This window comes from Hemitrygon akajei, chromosome 21, assembly GCF_048418815.1.
Source record: "Hemitrygon akajei chromosome 21, sHemAka1.3, whole genome shotgun sequence".
Classification (NCBI taxonomy): domain Eukaryota; kingdom Metazoa; phylum Chordata; class Chondrichthyes; order Myliobatiformes; family Dasyatidae; genus Hemitrygon; species Hemitrygon akajei.
Genome location: NC_133144.1, coordinates 21,722,547 through 21,747,852, shown reverse-complemented (window position 1 = coordinate 21,747,852; position 25,306 = coordinate 21,722,547). Strand labels below are relative to the sequence as shown.

The following is a 25,306-nucleotide window of genomic DNA, read 5'->3' as shown; positions in this document are numbered from 1 at the left end:
AGTGCCACATCACTATGCTGATGGATTCAAAGAAACACAGGAAGGAGGCTTAAGAGGAGCATAAACCGTGGTTCAGACTGGATAGGCTTGTTTTTATGTTGTACCCCCTTCTTAGTTATCCTTCCAGTTCAGCAGGAAGTTTACTCTGGAAGCCGGCTACAAGCAGTTATTTGCTCAGCTCGAGCCCTTGAGCCTAAACAGCAAAGTGCTCTTTCTCACAGCCCATCAGATGTTTTAGATAAGGCAGGACTGCAGGGAATGCCAGGGCCCTTGGGGAATGGAAAGAGGCAAACAGGAGGATTTGACTTTTGTAGATGTTTCAGAGAGTGGTAGATAGTTACACAAAGATAACAGGCAAAAAATAAATCCCAGTCATTTTCAGCAGTGCGGTCGCCGAGCTGGGTTGACAGGGAGGTTACCTAGTGCTCTCTAGTCTGTCTATGGAACTAACATTCTCTTCAGTCACAAACAATTGGGAAAGAAAGCCAAGAAGGTGTGGCAGTAACTCATTATCCAACACTCCCCAGGGGGAGCTTACCTGGAAAAAATCTCACACACCAGTGGTCTTTAATATTTAATGTATGGCTGTTTTTAAGATACATGACTCGCTGAACCCACCCTTTCACACATCTTCTAGCAGATCTCCAACTCCTTCCATTTGAATGAACCAAAACAGACATGGTTCTTGAAATATGGTCTCAGTATAAAAAAGTTAAGTGCTAAAAAATTAAAAGTGTGATAAGAATGCAGACCGAAACACCCAAACCCAGTGCCGACGAACTCATCTCCATTCCCTCCTCATTTAACTCAGCCTGTGGGTGGGTATCTAGATCAGTTCGTTATGTCCCATGCAGACAGCCATCTCCCAATACAGCCTTTTTTTGGTGCATTCTTTTTGCATCATTGTGAGCAATTTCAAGAACCCGAGATTTACAGTTTTGCACATCTCCCAATGCACCCAGAACAAAAACCTGATTCCTATTGAACACCACAAATAACCTGACCATTTAAATATTACATGGCAGAAAGAAACCTTGATCAAAGGAAGATCATTGTTTCTACCTAAACGACGAGTTAATATTGTGTGGGGTTAGAAAGCTGGTTTATTCATGTGTTGGTCTATAATTCTTTGTGATCTGATTTGTCATTACAACATTATCTGTCGGAACTAATTCCATCCCATTACCATTTCTTTCCACAGTGTGGTGGTCACTGGAAATGAAACCTTTGTTTTTGAAGGACAGTGGTCAAATGTCACTCAGAGTTATTCTTTCTTCCAAAGCTGCTGCAGTCTCTATAACAACAGTGCACCATGTAAACAATACTTCTAACAAATTTGTAAATAGATTTTTTTTTAATTTGCTGTGTCTAGTCATCATGTTATTATAAAGATGGAGATTACCCCAATCAATTGTCCACAGAACAAGGTATGGAGTTGCTGGCTTTGTCATGTACACGCTGTTGTATGAATTAATTGTGTCCACAGACATGCAATTTGTAGAACACTTCCCTTTATTCCCTATGTGTAACAAACTTGACTTATACTGCAAAATCATCACAGTGTGACCATGTTCCGAGTATTTAGCCATGTGGTGGGAGGAAGGGAGTGAAAAATCATATTGAAATTAACTACAGTTTGTGGTAGCGACATTATTGCTAACGACCAATGGGCTGTGCCACTGGTAAATATGTGATTGACATGGTGACAGTGAAGAACGGTGGGAATCGCGACTTCCACATGATCATTCCCGTTGAAGCACAAGCAGATGATCTGGAGGAGGAACGCTTACTGCCTTGGTCATTTCTGTTTATTGTACAAGAACATTAAATGTGATTTGCTAAATTCTTTCAAGCTGTATTTTTTTCCCCTCTTCAAACATTTAGAAAAATAATGACATCTACACAGTGGTACTTTATTACATACTCCTCAAACTAATAAAATGGCCACTGAGTGTACGTTGGTGGTCTCCTGCTGCTTGCAGCCTATCCACTTCAAGGATTGACATGTTGTGCTTTCAGAGATGCTCTTCTGCACACCACTGTTGTAATGTGTGGTTATTTGAGTTACTGTCAGCATGAACCAATCTGGCCATTCTCCTCTGACCTCTCTCATCAACAAAAGTGTTTTTGCCTACAGTACTGCCACTCACTGGATGTTTTTTTTTCCTGTTTTTTGCACCATTCTCCGTAAACTCTATAGACTGTTGAGCGTGAAAATCTCAGCAGGTCAGCCATTTCTGAGATACTCAAACCACCCTGTTTGGTACCAACAATCATTTCACAATCAAAGTCACTTAGATCACATTTCTTTCCCAGTGAGAAGTTCGGTCCAAACAAAAACTGAGCCTCTTGACCATTCCTGCATGCTTATGTGAATTCAGTTGCTGCCACATGATTGGCTGATCAGATATTTGCATTAACAAGCAGGTGTACAGGTGTACCTAATAATGGGGCCACTGAGTGGATGGGGCAGCTTTGAATTGGAACTTATAACCTCCTATTCTTCCACCCTGTAAGAATGTTTTATTATCCGGATGGTTGTTTGCCCTTATCATTTCAAGTCTAATGAAAAGGCTTGAAGTACAGTACTTTTTGAATGGTGATCATTGCTCTGATGCAAAGAAATCGTATTGTGTTATTGGTAAATATTCACAAAAATCTACAGAAGAAGCTTGAAGTGTCTAATGCCAGCAAGGGATTGAGGAAATACATAGAGGCTTTGGGCTGAACTGGTTAATTATAACCATATAACAATCACAGCACGGAAACAGGCCATTCCGGCCCTCCTAGTCCGTGCCGAACTCTTAATCACACCTATTCCCACCTACCCGCACTCAGCCCATAATCCTCCACTCCTTTCCTGTCCATATACCTATCCAATTTTACCTTAAATGACACAACTGAACTGGCCTCTACTACTTCTACAGGAAGCTCATTCCACACAGCTATCACTCTCTGAGTAAAGAAATACCCCCTCTTGTTTCCCTTAAACTTTTGCCCCCAACTCTCAAATCATGTCCTCTCGTTTGAATCTCCCCTACTCTCAATGGAAACAGCCTATTCACGTCAACTCTATCTATCCCTCTCAACATTTTAAATACCTCGATCAAATCCCCCCTCAACCTTCTACGCTCCAATGAATAGAGACCTAACTTGTTCAACCTTTCTCTGTAACTTAAGTGCTGAAACCCAGGTAACATCCTAGTAAATCGTCTCTGCACTCTCTCTAATTTATTGATATCTTTCCTATAATTCGGTGACCAGAACTGTACACAATATTCCAAATTTGGCCTTACCAATGCCTTGTACAATTTTAACATTACATCCCAACTTCTGTACTCAATGCTCTGATTTATAAAGGCCAGCGTTCCAAAAGCCTTCTTCACCACCCTATCTACATGAGACTCCACCTTCAGGGAACTATGCTCTGTTATTCCTAGATCTCTCTGTTCCACTGCATTCCTCAATGCCCTACCATTTACACTGTATGTTCTATTTGGATTATTCCTGCCAAAATGTAGAACCTCACACTTCTCAGCATTAAACTCCATCTGCCAACGTTCAGCCCATTCTTCTAACTGGCATAAATCTCCCTGCAAGCTTTGAAAACCCACCTCATTATCCACAACACCTCCTACCTTAGTATCATCAGCATACTTACTAATCCAATTTACCACCCCATCATCCAGATCATTTATGTATATTACAAACAACATTGGGCCCAAAACAGATCCCTGAGGCACCCCGCTAGTCACCGGCCTCCATCCCGATAAACAATTATCCACCACTACTCTCTGGCATCTCCCATCTAGCCACTGTTGAATCCATTTTATTACTCCAGCATTAATACCTAACGACTGAACCTTCTTAACTAACCTTCCATGTGGAACTTCGTCAAAGGCCTTGCTGAAGTCCATATAGACTACATCCACTGCCTTACCCTCGTCAACATTCCTCGTAACTACTTCAAAAAATTCAATAAGGTTTGTCAAACATGACCTTCCACGCACAAATCCATGCTGGCTACTCCTAATCAGATCCTGTCTATCCAGATAATTATAAATACTATCTCTAAGAATACTTTCCATTAATTTACCCACCACTGATGTCAAACTGACAGGTCTATAATTGCCAGGCTTACTTCTAGAACCCTTTTTAAACAATGGAACCACATGAGCAATACGCCAATCCTCCGGCACAATCCCCGTTTCTAATGACATCTGAAAGATCTCCGTCAGAGCTCCTGCTATCTCCACACAAACTTCCCTCAAGGTCCTGGGGAATATCCGGTCAGGACCCGGAGATTTATCCACTTTTAAATTTCTTAAAAGCGCCAGTACTTCCACCTCTTTAATTGTCATAGGTTCCATAACTTCCTTACTTGTTTCCCACACCTTACACCATTCAATATCCTTCTCCTTAGTGAATACCGAAGAGAAGAAATCGTTCAAAATCTCTCCCATCTCCCTCGGCTCCACACATAGCTGATCACCCTGATTCTCTAAGGGACCAATTTTATCCCTCACTATCCTCTTGCTTTTAATATAACTGTAGAAGCCTTTCGGATTTACTTCCACCTTATTTGCCAAACCAAACTCGTAACTTCTTTTAGCTTTTCTAATCTCTTTCTTAAATTTCCTTTTACATTCTTTATATTCCTCGAGCAATTCCTTTACTCCATGCTGCCTATATCTATTGTAGACATCCCTCTTTTTTCGAACCAAGTTTCTAATATCCCTTGAAAACCATGGCGCTTTCATTATTGTCACATTTATTGAGAATAATTGTTTTGTATGCAACCCATATAGATCATTTCATTACATCAGTGCAGGCAGTAAATGGAAAGTGATAATAAAATGCAAAAACAAGTCACAGCAAAAGGGCAGTGCAGGCAAACAATAATGTGGAAGGCCATATCAAGGAAGATTGTGAGGTCAGGAATCCATCTTATACTGTGAGTGTTTTTACAGCAGTCTTTTCACAGTGGCATTGAAACTGCCCTTGAGCCTCGTGGCAAATGCTTCCGGGCTCTTCTATCTTCTGCCTGATGGGGGGGAGGGTGAGAACGTTCAGAGTCGGTGGGGTCTTAGACTGTGCTGGCTGCTTTACTGAGGCAGTTGAGAGGTGCAGGCAGAACCCATGGAGGGGAGAGGCTGGTTTCTGCCATGTGCTGAGCTGTGTCCTCTGCAGTTTCTAGTAGTCACAGGCATCCAGACAGGATGCTTTCTGTGGTCCCTCAATACAAGTTAGTGAAGGTCAAAGGAGAGATGCCAAGTTTGTTTTTAGCTGGGGTGGAATAACCCTGCGTCTTTTATTCAGGATGAATATTCTACATTTAGTATTCAGAGGAGCAGTAATACTTCTGGTTTTAGCTCATCAATTGGGAACTAGGGCTCCCATACCCTTCATTCCCTCTGACTGAGTTCATGCAGTGAACATGCAGAAGCTCAAAGCTGATGGTTAGGATTCACACAACACTGGTTGTGCCTTTGTCACTGATTCCCATGTCATCCTCATGCAGGGCTCCATGCTCATCTTCTTGGTTATCGTTCCAATTTCAGTTCATGTGCTGATGAGCATGCTCCAGAACACTCGGCAGGACCGAAAGCCTGACCCAAGTATGAAGGTGTGATGTCAGTTGTTAAATACCATATTAAGTCCATAAGAACATTTATAACTCATGCAAAGCAGGGATATCCCCTTCTCATTCAAAAAGTTGCATCCATTGTCATAGTAAGTTTATCCTTCCTAACAGTAGGTGAGTCCTCAGAATTCTCCACCCAGATAGCTACTCGTGCATTCAACATACTTAAGCTTGAGACTTGGAAGTTACAAAACAGGATGTATGAATAGGGAAGGAAAGCTAGTTGGTGTGAATATTCAGAATCAGGTTTATTATCACTGACAGATGTGAAATATACTGTCTTGTGCTTAAAAAATTCTGTAAGTTATAATAAAAAATAAATTACACATAAGAGGAATAACAAGGTAACGTTCATGGGTTCAAGGACTGTTTGGAAATCTGATGGCAGGGGTCAAGAACCTGTTCGTAAAACATTCAGCATATGTCTCCATGCTCCTGTATCTCCTCTCTGATGGATAGTCATGTAAAGAAGGCATGCCATGATTGGTGAGGGTCCTTACTGCTGGATGCCGCCTTCTTGAGGCACTACTTTCTGAAGACCTCCCTCGAGGGTGGGGGAGTTGCCTGAGTCTACAACCCTCTGCTGTTCACACATTCAATGGTAGAAGTTTGTGGGCACACCTACTCCTATTGTTTTACATCCTGCTTTCTGCCAAATTCATTGTCCTTCCTTCAAAATCTAAACTTCAAGCCTCCAGTACCACTGATCCCAGCATTTTATCACTCCTTTTCCTCCCAGAGAGCAGCCATGGTATTATGCTTTTATAGGATTTTTCCTTAGGACTGTCTGCTGCTCAAATCCATCAATTAATCTGCACATGGAGGTCTAACAGATTTAATTCTGGACAAATGCACTCCTTGTTGTAGCTATTGACTTTGCCAAATAATCTGACCATGGTTCAGGCTTAAATATCATCTGAGAATCCTTGACTCATGCAGGCGGGTTTCAGAAGAACACAGACACAGGGATCTGCAGGTGCTGGAAATCCAGAGCAGCACACACAGAATGCTGGAGGAACTCAGTAGGTCAGGCAGCGTCTAAGGAGGGGAATAAACAGTCGATGTTTTGCGCTGAGACCCTTCAGCAGGACAGGAAAGGAAGGGGGTACAAACCAGAATGAGGGAAGGGAATAACAGCTTAGGGTGCTCTGTCAAGTGAGTGCTCTCTTATTAATGTCCTGGAGTAGATTACGTGCTCAAAACCCAGGAGTGACACTTCAACCACAACCTTCAGACTCTGAGTCAGATTTTTATCCACTGAGCCACACCTAGTATGTTTGTAAATAATACAGCCACGTGAGGCACTATCAATAACTCAGAGACGTGACGCAAGATATCGGCTTTTATTGGCTGGAAGAAAGAACAAGCAGCAAATGACCACCACGCTACATCCTGGAGACTGAGGCCGGGGCTGTGTCTCCAATCGCCTTTATACCGGGGTCTGTGGGAGGAGCCACAGGAGCAGTCAGCAGGGGGCGTGTCCAGACAGGTATGTGTAGTTCACCACGGGTATGTTCAAAATAGTACAAGAAGCAGCCATAAAGTTTATGTGAACCAGTAGAACTCTTCCAACTTTGGTGACAAGTTCTGTTTACAAACAGACAAATAATCAGAACTGAAATATCCTTCTATAAAAGAGCGATTATTTCTCCAGGCACATGCAGTGAGGGGGAAGATGGTTCCATAATACAACTGATGAGCTCATAGTTAATTCCAATTCCTTTATTCCGTCCAGTCTCCAAACTTGACTGGTGAGGGAACTTTCTGGCAGATGTCAGCCAAACCTAAGTTAGAAAACATCTCCTGTACAATGGTGACGTTCTGGCGATATTCTCCATCAGCCTGCCACTGAAGCCTTACCTGCTGAAATCTGGGTGCATCTAATGTCCTCAGCAAAGCTACAAATGGGGGCAATTGGATATTGTTGTAACAGTGATGACTGATGCATTGGAAGAGAAATGTGGAATTTTAGCTTCATTGTCACTTACACCAAAACAGCTGGTGTCCCATCGATCAAGAAATGTTTAAAAAGATTTGGAATAAACCATCTCCTGTGTCGCCAGACTCCAGCACCTGCAGTAGCTTGAGTCTCCATTTTAATGATGCGAGGCGTATTGTTCACTTGTGCCCCAGAGACGTCAAGCTGCCATTTCAAGATGCATCAATTTCTGGATATTTTATTACATCACCTGCTCCCTACATCTATTTTTGCCAAAAAAGCTCACCGCCCCTCGCCCCACCAACCTGACCCTCTCTCTCCAGGGGCAACTTTATCAACTGATCGGTTTCTCGACTTCAATTCAACAGTCCTTTTCCCCATCAGAATTTGCTTATACGATAAGTGAAAAAAATTAAATGAACAAATCAACAAAGAACCCTTAAATCTGCCGGAGCAAATCTTTCTCACAAGAGACTCCAGAACAGTCCTGGAGGCCCAGCCACCCAGCAATGTGCATTACACAACCATCAGTTTCTCACAGAAATTGCTTTTAGCTTTTATCCGCAAAATAATCAAAAAAGGAGTTTCCAGGAATGTGCCGCATGAAATCTTTGAACACCTGTCAAAAGGGAGGAAAACTGATTGTGGAAGTTGGAGGCAGTGCTCTCTGATGTTAGCACAACTCGCAAGTGACTCCAGTTACTGGTTAACACTCTGCTACACAAATGTGAGCTGAAATCAGCCTCTTCGGCACGGAGTGCTCCACTTGACTTTTCACCGGCTGTTTTCCCTTGGCTGATGACTCAGTGTTCCAGCTATGAGCAGGAGATGGGCAAGGTCCTCAGTGACTACTTCTCCTCTGCTTTTTCTGCTGAGTAAGACATGAGACATCAGAACTTAAGGTAGTTAATGGGTGCAGGCCATATTACAGCAGGGGAAGTACTGGATGTCATAAAACATATGAAGGTATGAAAAACTACAGGACCCAAGAAAATTGTGAGAAACTGGAAAAGAAATTGTGGGAGCCCTGGTTGAAATGTATCCGTCATTGTTAGCAATAGGTGTTGTGCCAGAAAACTGGAGAATGGCTAAATGTTGGGCCTTTACTTAAGGAGGGCTGCATAGGTAAGTCTGGAAACTCTAGGCCAAAAACCCAACCATCTGTGGAAGGTAACCTATCATAGGGAATTCTGACAGATAAGATATACATTAATTTGGAAAGATAGGGATTGCTTAAGAATAGCCAGCATGGTTTTGTCCACAAGAGATCAAATTCAACTGAGTTTATTGAACATGTAACCAAGAAGGTCGATGGGGGCAGAGTAGTAGATGTAGTCTATGCAGACTTCATTAAGACCTTTGATAAGGTTCCTCATAGTAGGCTGCTTTGGAAAGTTAGATCACATGGGATTCAGGGAGAACTAATTGGATACACAATTGGCTTAATGTTAGGAAACAGAGGGCAATGGTGGAGGGTTGAATTTGGACTGGAAGCCTGTGACTAGTTGTGTGTTCCAGGGGTCAGTGCTAGGCACATCGCTATTTGGTACATCAATGATTTGGATGAGACTATAAAAGGCATAATTAGTAAGCTTGCAGATGGCATTACAATAGGTGGTGATAAAGACAGTTATCAGGAATAGCAGTGGGATCTTGATCCACTGGTAAGTGGGCCAAGGAATGGCAAATGGAGTTTAATTTAGATAAACATGAGGTGTTGTATTTTGGGAATACTAATGAGGATAAGAATTTCATTAATGGGGAGTGTTGTGGAACAGAAAGACCCAGGAGGACAAGTGTATGATTCCTCAAAAGTGGCATCTAGGTACATAGGATAGTGAAGAATGCTTTTGGCATGCAGGCCTACGTCAGTCAGGATTCTGAACATTGAAGCTTGGGTGATAGGTTGCAGTTGTGCGAGATGATGGTGAGGCCACATTTGGAATGTAGTGTTCAGGTTTGGGCCACCCTGCTATAGGAAAGATGTCATTCAGTGGAAAGAGTGCACATGAGATTTACAAAGTTGTTGCCAGAACTCAAGGAACTGAGTTATGAAGAGAGGTGATCAGGTTGGCACCTCATTCACTGGAGGGTAATGGATGATCTTTTAGAGGTGCAGAAAATCATGAAGTGAAAAGATGGGGTGAATGCAGAGTCTTTTACCCAGGGTTGGGGAATAAAGAATGCACAACGTGTGTTTAGGGTGATTTAATAAGAGCCTGAGAGGCAACTTTTTCACATAGAGGGTGGTACGTCCTGTCAGGGGAAGTGGTTGAAGCAGACACATTAACAACATTTAAAAGGTACTTGGACAAATGCATGAAGAGGAATGGGCACATGGGGCTTAGATGGAATCTTAGTTGACATGGGCTAGTTGTGCCAAAGGTAATATTCCCATGTAGTAAGAGGCATAACATCAGCAGGCATATAAACAATGTGAAAAATGCCACTCGACAGCATCTCCAAGCTATAATAATAATAAGTACTTTATTGATCCTGAGTCAGATACACCATAATCAATGATTGTGAAAGCAATGAAATATATCATCAACACTGCTATAAACTAGTCCACACACCCAAAATCTATTTACCAATGTTCTGTTCAGTTTATCAGAAACCCTTAACTCCGGCCTCAATAGAACTGCAGTCCAAATGTGGAAAAAAAATCAGAATCAGGTTTATTATCACCGGCATGTGACTTGAAATTTGTTAACTTAGCATCAGCAGTTCAAAGCAATACATAATCTAGCAGAGAGCGAAAAATAATAATAAATAAAAAATTTTAAAATAATAAATAAATAAGTAAATCAATTTCACGTATTGAATAGATTTAAAAATCATGCAAAAACAGAAATACTATATATTACAAAAAAGTGAGGTAGTGTTTAAAGCTTCAATGTCCATTTGTCCATTTAGGAATCGGATGGCAGAGGGGAAGAAGCTGTTCCTGAATCGCTGAGTGTGTGCCTTCAGGCTTCTGTACCTCCTCCCTGATGGTAACAGTGAGAAAAGGGCATGCCCTGGGTGCTAGAGGTCCTTAATAATGGACGCCACCTTTCTGAAACACCACTCCCTAAAGATGACCTGGGTACTTTGTAGACTAGTGCCCAAGGTGGAGCTGACTAGATTTACAACCTTCTGCAGCTTCTTTTGGTCCTGTGCAGTAGCCCCTCCAGACCAGACAGTGATGCAGCCTGTCAGAATGCTTTCCACGGTACAACTATAGAAGTTTTTGAGTGTATGTGTTGACATGCCAAATCTCTTCAAACTCCTGATAAAGTATAGCCGGTGTCTTGCCTTCTTTATAACTACATTGATATGCTAGGACCGGGTTAGATCCTCTGAAATCTTGACACCCAGGAACTTGAAGCTGCTCACTCTCTTTACTTCTGATCCCTCTATGAGGATTGTATGTGTTCCTTCATCTTACCCTTCCTGAAGCCCACAGTCAGCTCTTTCGTCTTACTGACGTTGAGTGCCAAGTTTGAAGTTACTAACTCATCAGTTAATAACTCATTAGGGGTGATTGATAAGTTTGTGTCCTAAGGCAGAAGGAGATGAGTTATTAACTTCGAACTTTCTGCATCATCACTCAAAGAGTTGACCTGCATGTGCATGTAACGAGAGCTGTATAACTCATCTTCTTCTACCATAGGCCACAAACTTATCAATCACCTCTGCTGCGGACACCTTCTGGAGGTCCAGGATCTGTATGCTCCATGACCACTGGACTAAGTGTGTAAATGTAGGATCAGACTATGTTGAGAAATAAATGTGCTAGGTTTTCTAAAATTGACTCCTTCTACCTTAGACCACGAACTTATCAATCACCCCTCGTATTTCACTAGAATTTTCAGTCAATAAAAGATCATATTGACAATTAAATTTTAAAGAGAATTAATCACAATATGTAGTTAATCATTATTGGATTTTAAAGCAGATTATTTTGGTTGCCTTGAACAATCAATAGAATTGTTAATATTTCCTCAGCTATAGCACACAACTGATAAATTTCAAGTACTTATAATTACCTTTAGCCTCAAGTGCAATGAAAGCTTCCATCTGTAGTCTTTATTGATTGATTGAAATGCAGCATGGTTTTGGCCCTTCCTGCCCTTTGAGCCACACCACACAGCAACCCACCAATTTACCACCAGTCTAATCATGGGACAATTTACAATGATCAGATAATCTACCAACAAGTACGTCCTTGGAATGTGGGAAGAAACCGGAGCACCAGAGAAAACCCACACAGTCACAGGGAGAACATACAAACTCCTTACAGTCAGTGTCGGGAATTGAATCCGGGTTGCTTATGCAGTAAAGCGTTGTGCCTACCACGATGATACCGTGCTGCCCCGTACTCTCTCATTACATAAGCTAAATTTCATTCACTTCACAAATTGTTGAGAAGCTGCTGAAAGGATTGGGTGCAACAAAGACTGTGGGACCAAACGACATCCCCATTGTAATGCTGAAGGCTTGTGCTCAGAACTAACATCTCTCCCCAAGTGTTCCACCATGTGTGCAATGTCATCAACTGACTGGCACCTACCAACTGTGTGGAAGATTGTTCAGGTATGTCCTGCCAACAAGAGAAAGGGCAAATCCAATTGAACTAACAACAACCCTACAAGTTCATTCTCAACATCAGTCAATAAATAGGTTTGCATAATGCTCCCGATTTGAACATACTTGTTAATAACTTGCATGGGACTGTTCAGATTAGTTTTTGCCATGACCACTTGGCTCCAGATCTGTGGCAAATTACTTTAATTCCTTGGGTAAGGCTCATGTAGCTGCCTTTGAAATATTTGACCAAGAATGATGTTGAGAATTCCTTGAAGGAAACCTGGTCAATAGGAATCAAATTTTGCACTGTACCTCACAAAAGGAGCATTGTTGTTCTTCATTTATTTCCAAGGATGTTACTGGGACAGGACGTCTTGAGTTATAAAGAATGACTGGATAGGCCCAAGGCTTTTTTCCTGGCGTGTAGGAGGCTGAGTGGTAGCCTCTATATAGCAAACACGAGGGGCATTAATAAAGAGGATGGCCATAGTCGTTTCCCATCGTAGAGGAGCTTAAAACTGGAAGGCATAGGTTTAAGGCAAGAGGGGAAAATGTTAAAGAGGACCTGAGGGGCAATTATTTCCCCAAAGAGGAAAATGTGTATGTAGAGCGAACAGACAGATGAAACGGTAGAGGCTGTTAAGGCTACCACATTTATGGGCCCAACCTATTGATGCAGTTATAAAGAAGACAAGAAGTGGTCATATTCATTGGGAGTCTGAGGAGATTTGGTTTGTCACCTAAACAATCACAAATTTCTACAGTTGTACCATGGACAGCATTCTGAGTGGCTGCACCACTGTCTGGTATGGGGAGGTGGGTGCTACTGCACAGGCTCAAAGTAAGCTTCAGAGGGTTGTAAGTCAGCTCCATCGTGGGTACTAGCCTCTGTAGTATCCAGACATGATCAAAGAGTGGTGCCTCAAAAGGGCGGCATCCATCATCCAGGACATGCCCATCAGGAAGGAGGAACAGAAGCCTGAAGGCACACACTCAATGATTCAGGAACAACTTCTTCCCCTCTGAATGGACATTGAACCCATGAACACTACCTCCCTACTTTCTTTTGCACTACTTATTTAATTTAGCTATTTTATACACACACTATCATTCAGTTTTTCTCTACATTATCATTATACTGCTGCTGCTAAGTCAACAAATTTCACAACCAGTGCCAGTGATATTGGACTTGATTCTGATTCTGAAATTTGGACAGAAATATGAATAGTAAAGGTTTAGAACAATATGGGACAAACGCAGGCAAGAGAGATGACTTAGGTAAGATAATTGGTTGACATTGTCAAGCTGGGCCAAAGGGCCTGTTTCAATGCTGAATAATACTATAACCTCACTCACCTGCCCAACTCCTCAAATTGTCTCCACCATGCAGGAGGTAGGGTTGTTGTGGAATGGCCTGCATTTGCCTGGAGCAGTGCCCTTCAACAACATCAAGAGGGAAGCAGCCCACCTGGTTAACACTCCACCTGTCATCCTGAGCACCCACTTCCTCCTCTACCACCAGTGAATGGTGCCTGCAGTGTGCATTATCTACAAAATGCTTTGCTGTCACTTAACTGCCCACTTCCCAAACCCATGATCTCTTCCACCAGAATTAACAAGAGAAGCAGATGGGCGGGAACACCACTGACTATTGCTTTCCTTCTGAGGCACATGTCATCCTGACATAGAAATTTATCACTGGTCCTTTAGCATCACTGGGCCCAAATCCTGCACCTCACTGGCCAAGAGCATTCCGGGATTGTATACACAGAGGGATTGCCCCATCTCCCACTTTGAGCTGTGGCACCCAGCAACCCCTGATAACCTCAATTTAACCCTAACCTTATCACAGGACAATTTACAATCACCAATTTGCCTACCCGGTACATCTTTGGACTGTGGGAGGAAGCCAGAGCAGCTGGGGAAAACTCAGGCATTCCATGGGGAAGGCATACAGAGACTCCTTACAGAGGCCATGCCTCTGGCACTGAGGCTGGCTCTGTGGCTCAGAAGAGGATGGCAGCAGTGATAGTCAGATAGTCAGCGGGACAGACATGGGACTCTATAGTCAGCAGGACAGACAGGTGATTCTATAGTCAGAGGGACAGACATGTGACTCTATAGTCAGCGGGACAGACATGTGACTATAGTCAGAGGGACAGACATGTGACTCTATAATCAGCGGGACAGACATGTGACTATAGTCAGAGGGACAGACATGTGACTCTATAGTCAGTGGGACAGACATGTGACTATAGTCAGAGGGACAGACATGTGACTCTATAGTCAGCGGGACAGACATGTGACTATAGTCAGAGGGACAGACATGTGACTCTATAGTCAGCGGGACAGACATGTGACTCTATAGTCAGAGGGACAGACATGTGACTATAGTCAGAGGGACAGACATGTGACTCTATAGTCAGCGGGACAGACATGTGACTATAGTCAGAGGGACAGACATGTGACTCTATAGTCAGCGGGACAGACATGTGACTATAGTCAGAGGGACAGACATGTGACTCTATAGTCAGCGGGACAGACATGTGACTATAGTCAGAGGGACAGACATGTGACTCTATAGTCAGCGGGACAGACAGGTGATTCTATAGTCAGCGGGACAGACATGTGACTATAGTCAGAGGGACAGACATGTGACTCTATAGTCAGCGGGACAGACATGTGACTATAGTCAGAGGGACAGACATGTGACTCTATAGTCAGCGGGACAGACATGTGACTATAGTCAGAGGGACAGACAGGTGATTCTATAGTCAGAGGGACAGACATGTGACTATAGTCAGAGGGACAGACATGTGACTCTATAGTCAGAGGGACAGACAGGTGATTCTATAGTCAGCGGGACAGACATGTGACTCTATAGTCAGAGGGACAGACATGTGACTCTATAGTCAGCGGGACAGACGTGACTATAGTCAGAGGGACAGACATGTGACTATAGTCAGAGGGACAGACAGGTGATTCTATAGTCAGAGGGACAGACATGTGACTCTATAATCAGCGGGACAGACATGTGACTATAGTCAGAGGGACAGACATGTGACTCTATAGTCAGTGGGACAGACATGTGACTATAGTCAGAGGGACAGACATGTGACTCTATAGTCAGTGGAACAGACATGTGACTATAGTCAGAGGGACAGACATGTGACTCTATAGTCAGCGGGACAGACATGTGACTCTATAGTCAGTGGGACAGACATGTGACTATAGTCAGAGGGACAGACATGTGACTCTATAGTCAGTGGGACAGACATGTGACTATAGTCAGAGGGACAGACATGTGACTCTATAGTCAGTGGGACAGACATGTGACTATAGTCAGAGGGACAGACAGATGATTCTATAGTCAGCGGGACAGACATGTGACTCTATAGTCAGTGGGACAGACATGTGACTCTATAGTCAGCGGGACAGACATGTGACTATAGTCAGAGGGACAGACATGTGATCTATAGTCAGCGGGACAGACATGTGACTCTATAGTCAGAGGGACAGACAGGTGATTCTGCAGACATAAATAAAGAAACATGGATGGTGATTTGCCTCCCAGGTGCCAGGGTCTGCGGTGTTTCTGAATGTGTCTGCAATATCCTGAGAAGGGAGGGTGGGCAGCCAGAAGTCATGGTACATATTGGTACCAACGACATAGGTAGGAAAGGGGAGGGGGTCCTGAAAGCAGAATGCAGGGAGTTAGGAAGGAAGCTGAGAAGTAGGAACTCAAGGGTAGTAATCTCAGGATTGCTGCCCGTGCCATGCAACAGTGAGGATAGGAATAGAGTGAAGTGGCAGATAAATGTGTGTCTGAAGAATTGGAGCGGGGGCAGGGATTCAGATTTCTGGATAACTGGGACCTCTTCTGGGGCAGGTGTGGTCTGCAGAAAAGGGATGGTTTGCACCTGAATCTAAGCAGACCAAAATTCTTAAGGGCGGGTTTACTAGAGCTGTTGGGAGTGGTTTAAACTAATATGGCAGGGGGATGGGATGGGAGCCAGTATGACAGAGCTGAGGATGGGCCAGCGGGTTTACAAGTAGATGATGGGTGTAAGATGATTGTAAGGAAGGACAAGCCAATGACTGGCTACAAATGCAAACAGAGCAAAGAGTTAAATTGTACCACAAGGCAAAATTCGAAAGGGTGAAGAATGCAGGTCTGAAAGTGCCATGTTTAAATGCGCGTAACTTTCAGAATAAGATGGATGAACTCGTGGCGCAATTACAGTTAGGTCGGTATGATGTTATGGACATCACAGTCAGGAGCATAACATCAAAGGACATACTTTGTATCGAAAGGACAGGCAGGAAGGCATAGGCGGTGGTGTGGCTCTGTTGGTAAGAGATGAAATTATATATTTAGAAAGAGGTGACACAGGGTCAGAGAATGTTGAATCTTTGTAGGTGGAGTTAAGAAACTGCAAGGGTAAAAAAGAAACAATTATGGGAAGCATATATAGGCCTCCAAATAGCAGCCAAGATGTGGGGTTGAGAATGCAAAGGGAGCTGGAACAGACGTGATAAGGATAATGACACAACTGTAATGGAGGACTTCAATATGCAAGGAGATTGGAAAAAATCAGGTCGGTGTTGGATTGCAAGAGAGGGAGTTTGTTTAATGCCTATGAGATGTTCTCTTTAGAACAGCTTGTGCATGAGCCTGCTCAGGGAAAAGCTATCTTCAATTGGGTGTTTGTGTAATAACACCCAGATCTTATTAGGAAGCCTAATGTAAAGGAACCTTTAGGAGGCAGTGATCATAATATGAGAGGGAGAAACGTAAGTCACGTGTATCAGTATTACAAAGGACTAAAGGGAATTTGAGGCTTGAGAGGCTTGCCTGGGTGGATTGGAGGACACTGGCAGGGATGATGACAGAGCAGAGATGGTTGAAGTTTCCGGGAATAGCTCACAAGGTGCAGGATAGATATGACCCAGAGAAGTTGTTCTCAAATGGTAGGGGTAGGCCATATATGTCAAACTCAAGGCCCGCGGTGGAATTATCTTTGGCCCGCGAGATAATATCTAATTACTATTAAAGCTGGCCCCAGTAATCGAAGCGCCTATGGCGTATGATATGGCTAATGCTGAGTTTATTCAGGTACCAGGTTTTCAGGGTTTTTAGTGTTTATTCGGCAGTCTTCTTCATAAGGAACGGAATTTGTAAAGTGAAACACTTTGTAGTTATAGCAGAGACTGAGACACATGAGAGCAGGCTGAAAAAACGGAGGCAACGAAAGCTGCATTCGCACGCGTCCGACTGATCCGGCCCGCATGAAGCTGCATTTTGCTCAATCCGGCCCGTGACCTAAAATGAATTTGACACCCCTGGTCTAAGTGTTACCTGTGCTGTGTGAGTGAAAGATACCTGTTCTGTTTGCATGTGTGTGATAGAGAGAGACTCCCCCAGGGGTGATAAGTGAAGTTAAGGATTACATAAAAACCAAAGAAAAGGCATATAAGGTTATGAAACTGAGTGGGAAGTTGAATGATTGGGAAGCTTTTAAAATCCAACAAAAGACAACTAAAAAAGCTATTAAAAAAGGATACGATGAATGGTGAGGGCAAACTAGCCGATAATATAAAGCAGAATACTAGAAGTTTTTTTTTCAGTTATATAAAGAGTAAAAGGGAGGTGAGAGTTGATATTGGACCACTGGAAAATGATGCTGGTGTGGTGGTAATGGGGGACAGAGAAATGACACATGAACTTAATAAGTATTTTGCATCAGTGTTCACTGTGGAAGATACTAGCAGTGCGCCAGATGTCAGTGACTGTCAGGCGTGATGTCTTTAGTATTACCAAGGGAAAAGTACTAGGCAAACTCAAATGTTTAAGGTGAATAAGTCACTTGGATCAGATGGACTACATCCTAAAGTCCTGAGAGAGATTGATGAAGAGAAAATGGATGCATTCGTCATGATCCTTCAAGAATCACTTGATTCTGGCATAGTCCCGAAGGACTGGAAGATTGCAAATGTCACTCCACTCTTTAAAAAAACAGGAAAGCAAAAGAAATTATAGGCCAGCTAGCCTAACCTCAGTGGTTGAGCAAGTGTTAAGAGTGCATTATTAAGAATAACGTTCCAGGGTACTTGGAGACGAATAAAGTAAGTCAAAGTCACCATGGTTTCCTGTGAAGGGGAATCTTACCTGACAAATCTGTTAGAATTCTTCAAGGAAGTAACAAGCGTGGTGGACAAAGAACAGGCAGTGGATGTCACGTAGATTTTCAGAAGGTACCTGATAATGTGTCTCCATGAGGCTACTTAACAAGATAAAATCCTAGAGTTTACTCTAGTTACTGGCATGGATAGAGGAATGGCTGACAGGCAGGAGGCAGCAAGTGGGAATAATGGGGGCCTATTCTGGTTGGTCCAGTGACTAGTGGTGTTCCTCAGGGGTCAGTATTGGGACCATTACCTTTCACATTGTTTGTCAATGATTTGTATAATGGAATTGATGGCTTTGTGGCAAAGTTTATGGATGATACACAGATAAGTGGAGAGGTGGGTAGTGCTGAGGAAGCAATGCGATTGCAGCAGGACTTAAGACAAATTGGAAGAATGGGCAAAAAAGTGGCAGGTGAAATACAGTGTTGGGAAATATTTGATAATGCATTTTAGTAGGAGGAACAATAGTGCAGTCTATTATCTAAATGGGGATAAGGTTCAAATATCAGAGGTGAAGAGAGACTTAGGAGACTCCCTAAAGACTCCCAGAAGGTTATTTGATAGTTAAGTCAGTGGTAAAGAAGGCAAATGCAATTTTGGCATTTATTTCAAGAGGAATAGAATATAAAAGCAAGGAGATAATGCTGAGACTTTATAAGACACTCGTCAGGCTGAACTTGGGAGTATTGTCAACAGTTTTGGGCCCCATATCTCAGAAAGGATGTGTTGTCATTGGAGAGAGTCCAGAAGAGGTTCACGAGGATGATTCCAGGAATGAAGGGGTTAACATATGAGGAGCGTTTGGCAGCTTTGTGCCTGTACTCACTGGAATTCAGAAGAATGCAAGGGTTCTCATTGAAACTTATGAACATTGAAGGACTAGATAGGGTAGATGTGGAGAAAATGTTTCCTATAGTGGGGGTATCCAGAACTAGAGGGCACAGCCTCAAAACTGGGGGGTGGGCAGCCTTTAAGAACAGAGGTAAGGAGGAATTTTTCTAGCCGGAGAGTAGTAAATCTGTGGAATGCTCTGCCAGAGACTGCAGTGAGGCCAAGTCCGTGCGTATATTTAAAGTGGAAATTTCCTGATCAGTTAGGACATGAAAGGTATGGCAAGAAGGCAGGTGAATGGCGTTGAGTGGGAAAATTGGAGGTGGGGGCTTCTTCACACAGAGAGTGGTGGGAGTGTGGAATGAGCTGCCAGATGAAGTGGTAAATGCGGGCTCACTTTTAACATTTAAGAAAAACTTGGACAGGTACATGGATGAGCAGTAGATGGGACTAGGCAGAAAAATGGTTTGGCACAGCCAAGAAGGGCCAAAAGGCCTGTTTCTGTGCTGTAATGTTCTATGGATCCAGGATCAGCAATGATGGAATGTTCAGACTCAATGAGCTGAATGGCCTAATTCTGCCCTCATGTCTTAAGGTCTTCTGGACACTGGGATTGAACTCCAAACTCCAACAACCTGAACTATAATATCACGCTAACCGCTACATTACAGTGACACCTTGATTCGGAAATCTCAGAGCCCTGGCTCAGGAAGATTGCTCACCATCAGCTTCTCAACGGCAATCACGGATGGGCGCTAAACGCTGGCCTTGCCTGCATCAACCACAAGATCAATCAGAATCAGATCTTTCTAACTATTGCTTTATTGATTGAGCTACAGTGCTGAGTAGAGGCCCTTCTGGTATTTCAAACCGCACTGCCCAGCAACCCCCTGATTTATCCCTAGCCTGATCATAGGGGAATTTACAATGACCAATTAACCTACCAAATGGTACTTCATCAGACTGTGGGAGGAAACCGGAGCACCCGGAGAAAACCCACGTGGTCACAGGGAGAATGTACAAACTCCTTACAGGCAGTGATGAATAATTTGGAAAGACATTAAGTTACTACAAATTACAAAAACAAAAAAAGTGCAATATAAAAGAATAATATGGTGGTGTTCTTGGACTGTTCAGAAATCTGATGACACATAGGAAGTTGTGAGAGATTTGTTGAGTGTGGGTCTTCAGACTCCTGTATCTCCTTCCTGTAGGTGGTAATGAGAAGAGTACATGTCCTGGATGTCTTCTTGAGGCCCTGCCTTTTGAACATGTCCTTATTGATAGGAAGAACTGCACACATGATGTCTACAATCTTCTGAAGCATCCTGTAATCCTTTGCTCCATACCAGACTGTGATGCAATCAGTCAAAATGATCTCCATTGTCCTTATATGGAAATGTGTAAGTCTATGGTGATGCCATTTATGCTACTTTCCTTCTGCCCTCTCCATACCCACAGCCTCTCACTATGAGTGACTTCTACCCCACAATTGTCTAATCCACAACATCTCCCCCACCCACCGATCAACAATGTCCAGCTCCACCCTAGCCCCACTCCACCTGGCGATTACCTCGCAAGTCTGGAACCCACCACAGTCAGTCACCAACCTGACTCACCAATGGAGCCCACCACCAATCACCGACCAATTGGTGACCTCAAACCATGCCACTGTGGCTCACTGGCTGGCAACTGTTCCTTTGGAAATGGCCATGGCACATTTCACTCCAGAGTAAGTTCTCATTTGGTTACGTAAAGCTGAAAAATACAGCACCGTGCAATTCAATTTCTAGGAAAACGACTCATTATAACAAGTGAGCATTTCGCTGGAGCTTGCTTCACCTGTAATAGTAAGTGTTTTCAGAACAGTGACACTACTTTACACTCCAAACTAATTTGTTAGCTGCTCTCAGCCAATTGTTGGCCTCTGCCATCACAACAGGGCAATTAGTGCAAATGGGTAATTATTGTTCACCTTTAAATTGTTATTGCAATTATATCCATCTTGAGGGCTCTGAAGTCCAATGAGGGCTCTTCAGTTACCAGTATGTGCCACATGGAGCTAAGTATCTAACTGAAGGGCAAAGAGCATTGGACATGCAATAAACAAAGTGTTATTAGATAATTAACTGGAGAAATCTGAAGCTTGTATCCCCACCCTCACACAGTATAATGTCAAAGATTACTGAACAAGGCAAGAATCATCCCATACCTGTGTGTGAGTGATTAATCAGGCTCACCTTGTTATCTAAATAGGCCATTATTATAAGGTCAAGTTGTAATAAGACAAGTGTGAGAACAAGATGTCAAGGTGAATAATTCCTCTCCAGTGTGTCACTGCTATTGAATTATGGCTTTGGTGCAATAACTAGAATTAATACTGTGTCAGAGAATCGTACTATTTAGAAGAACCTTTGTGTGCTGGATCAGCAGTAATCACTCACTGGTCCCACTCTCCTGCTCCTCCATCAGACTCACAGATTTCACAATTGAAAGTTCCCATTGAATTTGCCTGCACAATCTCTTCAGGAAGTGCCTTTCTGATCATATCTAAATTACTCCTCTTAACCCCTCAATGCTTAGGACCATATGTGTACCCAAACTTGACCGCAATTCTTCTACACTTAACTTTGTTATAAAGATGGCTTATAATAACCTCGATCCCATCAGCCACAGAAAGAGAGTAAAAAAGAATTAAGGTTCTAGTGACCTATAGTCTGGATTAATAATTGTGGGGATGTAAGTCCATGTTCCAAGGCACATCAGGAAATTGAAATCTGCAATTAATTTTAGTATCCATAACGCTGAGTACAAACCCTCTAGATCTTTGAAGAGAATGCATCTATTTTACACCATAAGACATAGAGCAGAATTAGGTCACACACACAAAATGCTGGTGGAACACAGCAGGCCAGGCAGCATCTATAAGGGGAAGCACTGTCGACGTTTCGGGCCGAGGCCCTTCGTCAGGACTAACTGAAAGGAAAAATAGTAAGAGATTTGAAAGTAGTGGGGGGAGGGGGAAATGCAAAATGATAGGAGAAGACCGGAGGGGGTGGGGTGAAGCTGAGAGCCAGAAAGGTGATGGGCAAAAGGGATACAGAGCTGGAGAAGGGAAAGGATCATGGGACGGGAGACCTAGGGAGAAAGAAAGGAGGAGGGGAGCACCTGAGGGAGATGGAAAACAGGCAGAGTGATGGGCAGAAAGAGAGAAAAGAAAGGGGAGGGGTAAAACTAAATATATCAGGGATGGGGTAAGAAGGGGAGGAGGGGCATTAACGGAAGTTAGAGAAGTTAATGTTCATGCCATCAGGTTGGAGGCTACCCAGACAGAATATAAGGTGTTGTTTCTCCAACCTGAGTGTGGCTTCATCTTGACAGTAGAGGAGGCCATGGATAGACATATCAGAATGGGAATGGGACGTGAAATTAAAATGTGTGGCCACTGGGAGATCCTGCTTTCTCTGGCAGACAGAGTGAAGGTGTTCAGCAAAACGGTCTCCCAGTCTGCGTCGGGTCTCACCAATATATAAAAGGCCACACCGGGAGCACCGGACGCAGAATACCACACCAGCCGACTCACAGGTGAAGTGTCACCTCACCTGGAAAGACTGTCTGGGGCCCTGAATGGTGGTGAGGGAGGAAGTGTAAGGGCAGGGGTAGCACTTGTTCTGCTTACAAGGATAAGTGCCAGGAGGGAGATCGGTGGGAAGGGATGGGGGGGACGAGTGGACAAGGGAGTCGCGTAGGGAGTGATCTCTGCAAAAAGCAGAAAGAGGGGGGAGGGAAAGATGTGCTTGGTGGTGGGATCCCGTTGGAGGTGGCGGAAGTTACGGAGAATTATATGTTGGACCCAGAGGCTGGTGGGGTGGCAGGTGAGGACAAGGGGAACCCTATCCCGAGTGGGGTGGCGGACAGATGGAGTGAGGGCAGATGTGCGGGAAATGGGAGAGATGCGTTTGAGAGCAGTTGATGGTAGAAGAAGGGAAGCCCCTTTGTTTAAAAAAGGAAGACATCTCCTTCGTCCTGGAATGAAAAGCCTCATCCTGAGAGCAGATGCGGCAGAGGCAGAGGAATTGTGAGGAGGGGATGGCATGTTTGCAAGAGACAGGGTGAGAAGAGGAATAGTCCAGGTAGCCGTGAGAGTCTGTAGGCTTATAGTAGATATCAGTAGATAAGCCGTCTCCAGAGATGGAGACAGAAAGATCAAGAAAGGGGAGGGAGGTGTCAGAAATGGACCAGGTAAATATGAGGGCAGGGTGAAAGTTGGAGGCAAAGTTAATGAAGTCAATGAGCTCAGCATGCGTGCAGGAGGCAGCGCCAATGCAATCGTCGATGTAGTGAAGGAAAAGAGGGGGACAGATACCCGTATAGGCGTGGAATATGGACTGTTTCACAAAGCCAACAAAAAGGCAGGCATAACTGGGACCCATACGGGTGCCCATGGCTACACCTTTGGTTTGGAGGAAGTGGGAGGAGCCAAAGGAGAAATTATTGAGAGTAAGAACTAATTCTTATTATTAGGTCATTCATTCCATCAAGACTGCTTTGCCATTTCAACATGGATGATTTATTTTCCCTCTCAACCCCATTCCCCTATCTTCTCCCTTTGAGGGCCTTGCTAATTAAGAACTTATCTACTTTTAAATATACCCAGTGATTTAACCTCCACAGTCATGTGAGGCAATGAATTCCACAGATTCATCACACTCTGGCTAAAGAAATTCCTTATCTCTGTTCTAAAGTGATGTCTGCGGTAAGAGTCCTAGACTCTTAGCTACCCTCAGAGATACCAATAGGTCAGTCAGTTCAGTGGGATTGGGGGAGGGCAGTAATGTTGATCTTGCTGGTATATCTATGTTTCTAAATAGGTACCTATTTTAAAAAATTCTTCAGATATACATGGAATTCTTCACAATGGAATACATCGATAATCACAGCTGTAACTCGCAAGGCCCCAGGAACTGAAGATGCCAACTTTTCCTCAGCTAATCTTCTTAAGTGGTTGAGAGCAATCCTGACTCTTATCAAAAAGTTGTAGCTTCAAGCTCCACTCCACAAACTTAACACAGATCTCTGTGCTGACTATCACTCCAGTGATTTACTGAGATATGACTGTATGATCCAGGGTTTTCTATATTAACCCAAGACCATGTCAGTAAATGAAAAAGATCCTGTTATGATTTTACAGAAATTTATGTGAATCCGTCTCAGAGACCTGACCATCTGGTCATTACCACATTATTGTTGTTAAGGTATGTATACTAAGGGCACTTACTGTTTACAACGCATTGGTAAGGCCGAATTTGGAGAATTGTGTACAGTTCTGGTCACCGAATTATAGGAAAGATGTCAACAAAATAGAGAGAGTACAGAGGAGATTTACTAGAATGTTACCTGGGTTTCAGCACCTAAGTTACAGAGAAAGGTTGAGCAAGTTAGGTCTTTATTCTCTGGAGCGTAGAAGATTGAGGAGGGACTTGATAGAGGTATTTAAAATTATGAGGGGGGGTAGACAGAGTTGACGTGGATAGGCTTTTTCCATTGAGAGAAGGGGAGATTCAAACAAGAGGACATGAGTTGAGAGTTAGGGGGGCAAAAGTTTAGGGATAACACGAGGGGGAACTTCTTTGCTCAGAGAGTGGTAGCTGTGTGGAACGAGCTTCCAGTAGAAGTGGTAGAGGCAGGTTCGATATTGTCATTTAAAAAAAATTGGATAGGTATATGGACAGGAAAGGAATGGAGGGTTATGGGCTGAGTGCAGGTAGGTGGGACTAGGTGAGAGTAAGTGTTCGGCACAGACTAGAAGGGCTGAGATGGCCTGTTTCCGTGCTGTAATTGTTATATGGTTATATGGTTTTGCTACTTCTGTGTTATATGGTTAAATTGCCTCCATATGCCTGTTAGGTTACCACCATAGTATGCCTGCAAGAATATGTATCTCAGGGTAGTATATGGTGGCATATACATACTTTGATGATATTAAATTTACTTTGAACTTGGAACATGAGTTCCACTTATGTGAAAGTAAAAAAAATTGCAAATCTGAAATAAAAGCCAAAGGTTTCAGCAGACCAGTCAGCATTGGTGGAGAGAGAAGCATGTTCAACGTTTTAGGTGGAAAAGGGTTC

General features: G+C 43.3%; 1 protein-coding gene and 1 non-coding gene across 11 annotated transcripts in view; one reads left to right on the top strand and one right to left on the bottom strand.

Moving 5' to 3' along the window:
* slc28a1 (solute carrier family 28 member 1) overlaps window positions 1-1,846 on the top strand; it is a 97,746-nt gene extending 95,900 nt beyond the window's left edge. For all 10 annotated transcript variants that reach the window (XM_073024996.1, XM_073024989.1, XM_073024988.1 and 7 more), the window contains one exon: window positions 1,202-1,846. In XM_073024996.1, coding sequence (XP_072881097.1) covers window positions 1,202-1,331 — 130 coding nt within the window. In that variant the 3' untranslated portion in view covers window positions 1,332-1,846. The remainder of the gene's footprint in view (window positions 1-1,201) is intronic.
* Window positions 1,847-5,476: 3,630 nt separating this feature from the next.
* LOC140714528 (U6 spliceosomal RNA) lies at window positions 5,477-5,580 on the bottom strand. The gene has a single exon (XR_012095896.1). It is a non-coding gene; the product is annotated as a U6 spliceosomal RNA (small nuclear RNA).
* Window positions 5,581-25,306: the final 19,726 nt, after the last annotated feature.